Source organism: Sceloporus occidentalis, unplaced genomic scaffold (genome assembly GCF_023333645.1).
Source record: "Sceloporus occidentalis isolate IW3139 unplaced genomic scaffold, rSceOcc1.0.p SCAF_22, whole genome shotgun sequence".
NCBI lineage: Eukaryota > Metazoa > Chordata > Lepidosauria > Squamata > Phrynosomatidae > Sceloporus > Sceloporus occidentalis.
Window position 1 is genome coordinate 9,611,489 of NW_028317002.1, and position 12,602 is coordinate 9,624,090.

The window sequence follows — 12,602 nt, forward strand, 5'->3', positions numbered from 1 at the left end:
GATGCATACCTGATTTTGTAAGTACCGCGTCTGCAACTGGTAAAGAAATACAGCCTAAAATAACAATGAAAAGAGTATTGAACACCAAAAGACACCAACATAAAATAGGATGCAGTTATATTAACATACCGTATTGGCTCGAATATAGGCCGCACTCCCCCCCCCCACTTTAAGTCTTTAAAGTGGGGGTGCGGCCTATATTCGGGGTCCAGCGCAAGAATGAGCAATTTTTATCGCCCGACGCCCGGCACAGGCAGCAGGGTTAGGATACAGATCCCCCGCAGCGGTGCAGGGGACCTGCATCCTACTCTACGATACGCTGAGACAGCCTCCCCTGCCAGCACTTTCAATGGGGGGAGTGCAGGCACGGGAGGTTGTCTAAGCGCATTGCGCAGACGTGCAGCGGCGATGTGCGTAAACAACCTCCGCTGCCGGCACGTCTGCACGATGTGCTTGTTAAAGCACATCGTGCAGACGTGCCAGCAGCGAGAGGTTGTTAACGCTTGCATCGCCACAGCAGGTGAACATCTGCACGATGTACGCTAACAATCTTCCTTGCCGACACTTCCCACGGCGGAAGTGCCAGCACCGGAAGTTGAATACGCGTACTGCGTAGATGTCCCCCGCTGGCCCTGCAAGACCCCGGGGAGTCTGCACCGGTAAGTCTAGGGGGGGTCCTCTTGGGGGCAGAGTGGCAGCGTATCTCAGGGGGGATAGAGTGGCAGCATATCTCGGGGGGGGTCACATCACGGGGGCAGAGTGCATATCTCAGGGGGGATAGAGTGGCAACATATCTCGGGGGGGGCAGTGTGGCAGCATATCTGGGGAGGGCAGAGTGGCAGCATATCTGTTCCACTAAGTGTTTTTTTTTTACTAAAAAATGTTTTTCTTTAAAAAAGCACCTAACTTTTAGGGTGCAGCCTATATTCGGGTGCGGCCTATATTCGAGCCAATACGGTAATACAGTTCATACTTTATTCCTCATTTCCGTAGGAAGATAATTTAATTCTCTTAAATGCTCTGGAGAATTGTATTTTAGAGAAAATCAAGAACAGGTGGTAGTAAACAAATTTAGTAGTTAACTAGCAATTATACACCGTTGATATATTTCACCACCTAAATCTTTAAAAATCCTTATGGTCATCAGGCGGCACAGCCAACTGAGGCAAACATATAGAGAAATACCTCCATATTCCCAAAGGCAATCTGAATCCATCCAAGCCAGAATTACGAACATACCATAATTTAGTCTGCCTGATAATACCCATCTACAAGTAGAGCACTCAAAACAGGTCTAGTGCGGCATTTACAATGCCAGTATGACGAAATACCTTCACTCCGGAGGAGTATAGGGCCCTATACAGACAACCAGGTTGTGGCTTATTCCATGTTAGGTCATACTCACCTCTCCAGATCTGATCCTCCTGAGCTTCACATGTTGCACAACCTGTTGGTTTCCACCCAACTACATTTGGAAACTACACAATCCCAATTCGGGTCCTAGGCACTACAGTACAAGATCTTGTGTGGGGCATATAAGGCTAGTTGTACTTTGACATCTGTCCACACCGCAGGAAAACAAGGGACAGTATTGGCGTGCAAGGGACAGCTCAATGCCATATTGCTCTTAGAATGGCTGTTACTGCCTGGAGGCTATATTTGCTGTTAAAGAACGCTGCCCGTAGTCTTTCGCTGGAATTATCTTATTCTATATCTTTTTGATTTGTAGTGCTCCCCTTTTGTATATAATTAGCTTTTTTTAATTACATCAGCAAAGCTGGTGGAGTTTTCTCCACCCCATGTGCATATTACGAGTATAAAGCCGGAGTCTTTCTATAACCGAGCAATGTCTTCTATTCCCTGGCCATGTGGAGTGTGGGAAGAATTACCAAAAGAAAATTGTGCACACATGATGTCCTCTCTTGCTGGCTTTTCAGCATAATTGGCCTCTTGCGATAGGAAGGTGGCTTTTCTGTTGCATAAGTCACTACATTTTCACCAAACTAGACCCCAATGGTAGATACATTTATTTTAGACATAACTATAAACTCAGGATGCTTCTCGTTAATGTCTACACTCCAAACTACCCTAACTCACATTTTTTTGTTTCCTTACTTAGTCCAACTGCTTAACTTAACTTCTTGATTTAAATAATATTGATAATCCCTCTGTGGATAGGAGTGGAGCTGCGGCCACCTCACGCATCCAGTTTAACTGACGGTTTTCATCAGATGATCCACCAGTTTCTGTTGGTTGGTTCTTGGCGTATATCTAATCTAGGTAAGAGATCATACTCACCTTTCCAAATCACACTCCTCCCTCTCACTTATATATCAAACTATAGTTTCTGCGCACCTACTAGACAGGATCTTGCAAAAGAACATTGAAAATATACTTATCTCTGACCATGCCCCAATTTCACTCATAGGTACATTCCCAGACAAAACTTTACTGCACAGACATTGGACATTCCCATCTTATCTCTATGATAAAGACAATTTTCAACAACACTAGATAACAGTGTGAACAAACTACATGAATGACAACATAGAACACATGGACCAGCCACTCTTATTATGGGGACCTTCCAAGGCTGTATGATCAGGGATTGCAACTGACACAGGCAGAAGACATAAATAGGTGTTCTCATGAATATTATTCAGCCCTATATAAGGGAACGCTGGATAATCATAGCAAAAGCCTAATCCCTTTATGCTTACGAATAACCAGAGACCATAAATTACTCTATCTCACCCCAGGAAAACACAGATGGTCTACCTGCTAAAAATGTTTTGTCCCTTCATGTGCCTCCTATGCTAGCGGATCTTTTTAATACTACCCTTGAACATCAAATCTGAAGTACATCTAGGACCATGATGATACCTAACCACAGTAAGGACCCAACCCGGGTCCAATCTTACCTTCTGATAACATTAATGAACCAATACAACGTTATTGACTAAGATAATGGCGAATAGACAAAGTTCCTTGCCAGCTATTTTAACATCTTCAACCATTGGGATTTTTCCAGGGCAAACATTCAGTCCTGGGTATCAGGGCCGCACTGATGGTGGTAGTGGTGAATAACTTCTACAAACAATCTCATCCTAATATTCTGTAGGGTTTGGATGCTGAAAAACATTAAACATTCTGTAGGGTTTGGATGCTGAAACATTTTTGGGACTAGTAGGAAGTTTATATTTAAGTGCCAGGGCTGGAATATCAACTAATGGGGTGGATTACTCAGAAGTTGAGAAGACCAGGGGTTCCAGCTCTCTCCTTTGTTTAGGTTTGCCACAGATCCATTGTTACATTTAATCCACTGGCATTAGAGCATTACCATTGGCACAATTTTCCTTAAAAGCTACGGCCTTTGCAGATAACCTCTTGTTGTCCCTCTCCCGACCTCATCCACGCATCCTACATTTATTGACTATTGATCCCATATTGGACACCTTTGGCACAATTATGGGAGTTAATGTCAACTTGGCCAAATCAGAAGCATTGTGTTTAGGCCCTCACTCCACAGAGCGATGCCTTTGGTTTAACATGGGCTGGTGACTTTATAACATTCTTGGGTATTAAAATCCCAAAATATATTGATACCGATATTGATATGTATTGAACGTTTCCACTGTTATTAAGGAGGTGCTTGAGTTAATTGTGGGTGTGAAAACCCTTATACTTATCCATAAACGCAAGAGCATGTTTGATTATTTTCTCTAAGTTACTATGTCCAATACAGCGGTTATCGTTTAGTATATCACCTCCTAAGCTTAAATGGTGTTGCTGAAATGCAAAGATTTTGCCTCTTGAGAGATAGCAGCACCACGAAAAATGTGAGACTCTCTCACAAGCTCTGAGCTACCCCTGCAGGTTGAATACAAAGGAGCCCATCTTTCTAATCACAATGTCATTAGTAAAATATATTAAAACATTTTAAAAAATTAGAAAAGAAAAAAAATACTAAAAATAATTTCAAAAATGTGGTAACGTGGTGATGTCACCACCAGTTGAACCATCTAGTTCCAAGAAAACTATTTTCCCAAAAACCCTGGCATGGAAAGAGTTAAAATACTAGTATCTGAAATACCCATACGGTGTCTAGTTTAAAAAAAATGTATGGTTTGATGGGGTAAAATGGGCCAGTTTTAACTATGTCAAATAGCACATGGGTGCAGACTGACCAGATGTCAAAATGAAAAAAAATGTGTATCTTGCAAAAGATGGCTTTTTAGCCCCAAAACTGGTGTGGTTTGTCAGTGACATACCAAGAGCTGTAAATACATACCTAAAGTATAATATGCGTAAAAAGAACACACACATAATTACTGCCCCAAACTTTGACAAAGGCTGTGGTTGAATTAGTTCATAGAGTTAAAATACAAGAATTGTATACTTTTCAAAAATATATGGTTTGGTGGGGGAAATTGAATTGGCCGGCTTCAAAGATGCCCAAAATATGACTTGGAGGTGGAAGGAAATTAGATGATATGTATTGTATTGTATCTAAACAATTGTATCTAAACAAAACCCTTCTTATTCTGAAAAAAACAAAATTTACTTGTGTTGGTACACTTAACAAGAGAGAAAATTAAAACAGACTTGGCTACAAAAAGAAAAAAACTGCCTGGTTCTTAAGGGTTAATTACACATGCAATGAATGGGCTAAAGACCTAGATAGAAAACAGGGGGCCGTGCATACACTTAGTTGATTATATCAGATTCATCAAAACTTGTCATCCCAGCTTATTTTTACATCATAGATTAATTATTGGGCCTTCAAATTCCCTTATTTCCTACAGAAGGCAATTTTTTTAGGTTGAGGCAGCTCCTCCTGATGGCCTTCTGTGTGGAAGAGGTGTATAAACATGTCCACAATGTTTACATTTCTCCAGCCAAACTGTATAAAATGGGTCTGAGAGGATGACAACTACCCTAATTGTTTACAACCAGGGGCTGATGTTATGCATGGGCTTTGGTAATGACCGGAGGTCCAAAGTTAAAGTGTTTTTGAAAATCTCACGTATCCATGATTGGTGATTACCTCCTGTCACGGTCAGGACTACTTGCCAAGCCGTGACTGTGTGGAGGGCGTGGGCATGAAGGGGTTAATAGCACCAGGCCTCTGGATTTACTAACTTGACCCCTTAACAAGGCATAAATTACACCAAATTAACCCCCAAATTCTGCCTGTATCCCCCAAGGTAGTCTGCCACCACTCACGATTTTGATACCGGATTCGTGAGAAATCCGAATTAGAACCTTTATCTCTATATATATATATCAACCCACCCAACAACAACATATATATATATATATATATATATCCTGTAGAACGTAATAACAATACGGTAACGTGTTACCCTCTCTTAGGGTTTGTGGATATCGATACTAGAGCCCAAAGACAGACTTAGATTATGAATATTTTAATAACAAAAAGACAAAGATTACACAGTGCAAGAATTACAAAAAAACAAGACATACAAAAGAAAAATAAAAAGGCAAACAGTTCTTAAAAACAATAGGACTTAAACACAGGACCCTCACTCACGAGTTTCTCCAATAAGTAGGCCTGTGGGAACTCCTTAAATCCAGATGGTTTCTTACGATGTTGTTCCGATCAGAGTATATCATGGAGTTCTGCTTTGAGGTCGCTGCATTGTCCCTAAATCAGACTTTTGCAAGCAAACGCCCCTCTGACCACATGACTGATTATATGACACCATCCCCAAGAAGCGGGTCCCATCTTTGATGTGCCAATAAGTTATGGTGGGGTAAAGGTAGTGGAAACCCCTCCACTTAAGATAGGAATGGAATTCCTATAACTCAGGGTTCTTATCTGTTAGGCCATGAATCACCACAGGGGTCCTTTGGGAAGATGACACCTCTAGGCAGAACAGATACAGAGGGCATGCACAAAAACACATTTAAATCAACCTCAGATTAACTAATTGAATGCTTAAACAAAGAAACGAACCACCTCTGCTGGGTTACCCTTCCATGCATCCACTACATTATATGAGTTAATCATGACACCTCCCCCTTTAAGATGGTGGACAGAGGAGGTCAGCACACGCTGATCTGCTACGTCTGCCTAAATTCTAGTCTCCCCCTGACAAGACAAACTGTCAGCATTCCCATAAAAGCTGACTTGTCACACCAGCCAGTAAAACTATACTGTTGTAGCACCGGACTCCATCTGAGCAACTTGCTAAACTTCCCATCTAATCTATGAGGAGGGTTGTGATAGATTATAAATGTGAAGTCACAACCATACAAGCATGGCTGTAACTCCTGCAAAGCACACACCATAGCTATGCAATCTTTGCCAACCCTTGAATAAGCCTCTTCCTTTGGCGATAAGTTACTCAGATGTTTTAAGGCCTCATCCATTTGTTTCTCTGCCCTGTTTAGGATTGCTAAACGCTGCCCATTCCCAAGCAAGACAGCAAACGGGTGTCCATTGTCCTGGGCTTCCTGTGTGGATCCCAGGCTCTGCGCTTCACCTACACTCACAGGGCTAAGGGTTTCTCGCTTACTGTCAATGTAGCTGTCTTTTCATCAACCTTTACTATTTTATCCTCTGTAGCTGTTGCCCCAGCATCTTGCTGGTATGCCACTACAGCTACAGGGGAAATATTCTGCCCCTCACACTGCCCACTCAGTGAACACACAAAAGGGATATCAAGGTGTGAATTTTCCTCCCCCTCCTCCTTATCTCCAGACTGTTCAGCTTTAGGGGTCTTAGGCACAGTGGTGAAACTACCCCTTTCCTGCTTCTCAACCTCCAGCACTTTAAGGGTTAAAGTAAGCATTTCCTCTGGAGCATTAAAACCGAGTTTTGGCTGTTGACTCACAGAAACATCACATTCTATATATCCCTTGTTTTCCCTTTGAGAAAATTGATTAACAGGAATATCCGCAAACACCCCTCTATCATGCATTCTTTCTCCTGCACCGAGATCTAAGTACTCAGGTGCTGTAGACACAGTTGGGCACACATCCCCAGTCCCCTTTGGTTTTCCAGGCATAATACCTTCAGGACATACAACTTCTGAAGACACGTTGACAGAAGTATCCCCAGCATGCCCGAATTCCTTGGCTACCTGATCACCCATAGTAACACTATGCTTTTCCGTATCAGGGGGCATTGAACCAGAAGACCCACTACAGACTCCCTGTTCCTGAACCTCTGCCCCTCCAAAGGTCAAACCGCACGTTTCCCCTAGAGATTGCTCGCTAGGTCTGGTCCCTTGGTGCACATCCCCCTCCATCTCTTCAGGAGACAGGATCCTAGGTGCTGGTTCAGACAGGCATACCTCTACCTTCCGGGCTCCCTCCCAGCTACCCACTACTCCTAAAGTTTCAGACAGTACCTTAGGTTGGACAGGGCTCTCTACCAGCCCTCCAGGTTTGCAGGTTTCCTCAACTGGTGCATACTGGCAAACAAGTCGACCCAGATCCTTGCCCAGCAAAACATTAACAGGAATATCCTCGGATATCCCCACCTCCCGCAAACCCTTGCCCACACCCCAATCAAGGTACACACGTGCCACTGGCACTGCAGGGCGCACCCCACCAATTCCATGGATGGACATGGTCTTCCCAGGGATATGATCCTCCAATTTTACCATCTCAGGCCGCACCAGAGTGCAAGCAGCCCCCGTATCCCTGAGTCCCATAGTCACACGGCCACCTACAGTTACTCTTTGTAGGTTCTCTTCTTCATTCCCCTGAAACCTGGAAACAAACAAGACAGCTGGGTGTTCCCCAACTGTTACACACTGCAAATTGTCTCCTTGTGCCTCCTTTGGTCTAACCACAAATAAAACAGGTGCAGCTCCCCCAGCTGTACCTCCATTTCCATTTGTCCATGGAGATGGTCTCTTAGAAGGGCAGGTGGCACTCAAGTGCCCAATCTGGTTACACCGATAACACCGGCGGGTATCCCCCTGGCCCGATGTGGCCCCTGCTCTGTTGGCTAGGAAAGGTGTTGGTGATAATCTCCCGGCTGGCTTGGGAGTTGGTGGCTGGTAGGCTGCTCCTTTCCAAGTAGATGGTCCTTGTGATGCTTGTACCCGCTTGGTTGTTGGAGTACGGTTGTTGGCATAATCATTAGCCAGATCTGACGCCTCTGCCGTGGTCTTAGGTTTTCTGTCCAGAATCCACTCTCGGGCCTCCGGACTTCATGTGCTCAGGAACTGCTCCAAAATCATCAGATCCTCCAGGGCCTCATATGTAGTAACTTGTAGGCCTCCAGCCCATTGCCGGAAAACAGTCCGAAGCTGTCCCGCATATTCGGTGCAACTGTCCGATGTGGCTTGCTGCATCCCTCGAAATTTTTTCCTGTATAATTCAGGGGTGAGGTTAAAACTTTTTAACAAGGCAGATTGTATGACCTCATAGTCCTGGTCAACTTCCATTGGTAAGGAAGCAAACACATCCAGGGCTTTCCCCTTCAGACATGGGGTTAAATACTTTCCCCACTCTTTCTTGGGCAGCTGGTACTGCCGGCACACTTTCTCAAATCCTATCAAAAACACATCCAAGTCAGTTTTCCAGCATTGGAAAGTGTTCCAGGCGAGGTCGGTTAGCATATCCATCCCCGTTAACTATGCTTTGGGGAGACGGACTATATTGCTTTAACCGTAGAAGTTCCAGCTGATACCTCCGCTCAGCTTCTTGTTCAGCAGCTGCCCGCTCCGCAGCTCTCTCAGCAGCCTCCCTCTCTCTTTCCGCAGCCTCCCTCTCTCTTTCAGCAGCCTCCCTCTCTCTCTCTTTCCGCAGCCTCCCTCTCTCTTTCCTTGTACTGCATAATCAGGTTGAGCTTTATCTGAGGATCCACGCTCCCCAGATGTTTTAGTACCACTTGTAACTCAGAATCCATTGCACTCAAGGCGTTAACTTTATCAGGAAAACATCCTTGATCCACAGGCTCTTCCAAAATCACATCTGCTCCAATGGCCTGCTCTGCACAGAGTTTATCATGTTCCAGGAGATCCAAAATCAGCTGGTCTTTGCTTTTGCCAAAGATTTGTATATTCCTTTCTTGACAAACCAGCTCCAGAGATTCTTTTGGCTGTCATCGATATGCTTCCATAATGCAGTATGGTAGAGAAAAACAAAAGGGAGAGGAACGAACTGTTTTGCACTGTATGTCTGTAATTAGGCACTGAGTAATGTCTTTGGGAAATTACACAAAACCCATGTAATTTCTTCTAGTACTAAAATCACCAAACCGGGCAATACAAATAGCACTAAAAAACTCTAGATATCCCACCGCTGCCACCAAGTTTGTCACGGTCAGGACTACTTGCCAAGCCGTGACTGTGTGGAGGGCGTGGGCATGAAGGGGTTAATAGCACCAGGCCTCTGGATTTACTTACTTGACCCCTTAACAAGGCATAAGTTACACCAAATTAACCCCCAAATCCTGCCGGTATCCCCCCAGGTAGTCTGCCACCACTCACGATTTTGATACCGGATTCGTGAGAAATCCGAATTAGAACCTTTATCTCTATATATATATCAACCCACCCCGGGCAAACAACATATATATATATATATATATATATATCCTGTAGAACTTAATAACAATACGGTAACGTGTTATCCTCTCTTAGGGTTTGTGGATATCGATACTAGAGCCCAAATGACAGTTTAGATAGAAGATCCAGCTCCACAAATAAGGGTTAAAAATTCAAAATTTAATTAGACCAGTTAAAACATGATAGACAAAAAAAGAGAAAAAAGAGAGATGTGCTCAAGTGATTGAGAAAAAATACGCCAACGCGTTTCAAACCTTACGGTTCTTAATCATGGCTTAAAAGTATGTTGCTGCTACTGCACCTTATATATAAATGACTCTGTCTAGAGATTGATCTATGCTCACGCCCCCTCGTTAACCCATAATTAGTCAACATAGGGAGTGGGTGCAATTAATACAAACCAAACCAAGGGAGCGGGTGCAATTGATACAAATCAAATCAAAAGCAAATCAAGGGAGCGGGTGCAATTGATATAAATCATGGTACACATGGAAATTCTACATCAAATGATAATTTCAGTACGTATAACAAATGAACAAAAATCAACGTAATAATAATAATATAATATATAAAGTTTAATAAATATATGCTAGGTCATTTCTATAATTCATGCCCACAGGAAATCTCGTGTCAAGGCATAAAATCCAAAAAGCTTCCCTTAGGCGAAGAGCACGGGACCAATCACCTCCCCTATTAGGGGGGTGAACGCGTTCTATGCCTATTACTTCTAAATTTGTTGTATTACCATTATGTATTTCACTGAAATGTTTGGATAAACCAGACATGGATCGTAGCGAAGAAAGAGCTGTACCTAAATCATGTATGTGTTCATATATACGTCTTTTAAACTTTCGGGTAGTGCACCCGACATATTGTACATTACATGAAGTACATGTTGCTAAATATATGACATGCGTTGTATCACAATTGATGAAAGTTTTTATAGAGTAGCTTTTGCGATTACCGTATTTGCTCGATTATAAGACGACCCTGATTATAAGACGACCCCCCAAAATCTGAATATTAACTTAGGAAAAAAAGAAAAAGCCTGAATATAAGACGACCCTAAAGGAAAAAAGTTTTACCAGTAAATGTTAATTCATGTAAACTATTTTTTTAAATAAAAGCTATGATTGAGAAAAATATTTTTTTTGTTTTTATTTCCTTGTATTTTCCAACCTGTCCCCCAGTTACGCACATCTGCCCCCAGGCTTGCCACACCAATATGGCACTGTGGCCCATGATATGCCTTTTAACCCTCTATATGCCACTGTGCCCCATGGTATGCCTTTTGACCCCCTATGTGCCACTCTGCCTCCAGAAATGCCTTATACCCCTATATCCCATTCTGGCATTTAGGGGGTTAAAATGCATATTATGGGGCAGAGTGGCATATAGGGAGGTATAAGGCATTCCAGGAGGCAGTGGCATTAAGGGAGTTAAAAGGCATTGTATAGAGCACTCTATAAGGCATTTCAGGAGGCAGAGTGCTCTATTAAATGCCCCCTTAACGCCACTCTGCCTCCTGAAATGCCTTATAACTCCCTATATGCCACTCTGCCCCATAATATGCCTTTTAACCCCCTAAGTGCCAGAGTGGCATATAGGGGTATAAGGCATTCCAGAAATGCCCTATGTCCCCCATTTAACACACACACGCACACACACTTACCGGTGCTTCCAAATTCCTGCTGTATTGCCGGGGCAGCGGGTTGACGTCTCCTTCCGCTGCAGCCGGAAGGAGGTGGAGTTGGCAGCGGGGGGTTGTCTGCGTCCGTCGCGGATACCTTTCCCGGCTGTCAGAGATCAGAGTTCCGGCACCTGTGCGGGGAACTCTGATTTCTGACAGTCGGGGAAGGTATCCGCGACGGACGCAGACAACCCCCGCTGCTAGCCACACCTCCTTCCGGCTGCAGCGGACGTTGTCTACGCGGATCGCGTAGACGTCAACCCGCTGCCCCGGCAATACAGCAGGAAGCACCGGTAAGTAAGTGTGGGGGGGGGAGACAGGAGGATCCAGGTCCCCTGCAGCGGTGCGGGGGATCTGGATCTTAGTCTCATAATCAGACCTCTATTTGAGGTCTGATTAGAAGACGACCCCGATTAGAAGACGAGGGGTATTTTTCAGAGCATTTGCTCTGAAAAAAACCTCGTCTTATAATCGAGCAAATACGGTACTTAGTGACCTAAACAAATTAGTTTTCTTGATGTAACTACACAAGTTGCACCTGGGTTTAGAGCATTTGTAACATCCTTTAAGATGTAACCAACTACGTACATTATCACTGGTTGAAAAATCACTAGGAGACAATTGATTACGTAGTGTACAGCCTCTTTTCGCTACTACTTTAACACCATTTCTGAGAATCTCACTGAGGATGTCATTTTCATAAAGCACCGGTAAATGCCTGATTAAAATATCCTTTATGTGTGTGAACTCAGTGCTATATGCAGTGGAAAATGTAATATGCTAGAGCCCAAAGACAGACTTAGATTATGAATATTTTAATAACAAAAAGACAAAGATTACACAGTGCCAGAATTACAAAAAACAAGACATACAAAAGAAAAATAAAACGGCAAACAGTTCTTAAAAACAATAGGACTTAAACACAGGACCCTCACTCACGAGTTTCTCCAATAAGTAGGCCTGTGGGAACGCCTTAAATCCAGATGGTTTCTTACGATGTTGTTCTGATCAGAGTATATCATGGAGTTGTGCTTTGAGGTCGCTGCATTGTCCCTAAATCAGACTTTTGCAAGCAAACGCCCCTCTGACCACATGACTGAGTATATGACACCATCCCCAAGAATCGGGTCCCATCTTTGATGTGCCAATAAGTTATGGTGGGGTAAAGGTGATGGAAACCCCTCCACTTAAGATAAGAATGGAATTCCTATAACTCAGGGTCCTTATCTGTTAGGCCATGAATCACCACAGGGGTCCTTTGGGAAGATGACACCTCTAGCCAGAACAGATACAGAGGGCATGCACAAAAACACATTTAAATCAACCTCAGATTAACTAATTGAATGCTTAAACAAAGAAAC

General features: G+C 43.5%; 1 protein-coding gene across 1 annotated transcript in view; it reads right to left on the minus strand.

The window, feature by feature from the left end:
• The window catches only part of LOC149300988 (multidrug and toxin extrusion protein 2-like), a 76,114-nt gene that overhangs the window by 48,215 nt on the left and 15,297 nt on the right, over positions 1-12,602 (minus strand). Inside the window, exon 6 of the mRNA XM_089484502.1 lies at positions 10-54. Within this exon, the coding sequence (XP_089340628.1) occupies positions 10-54 (45 nt within the window). The remainder of the gene's footprint in view (positions 1-9; positions 55-12,602) is intronic.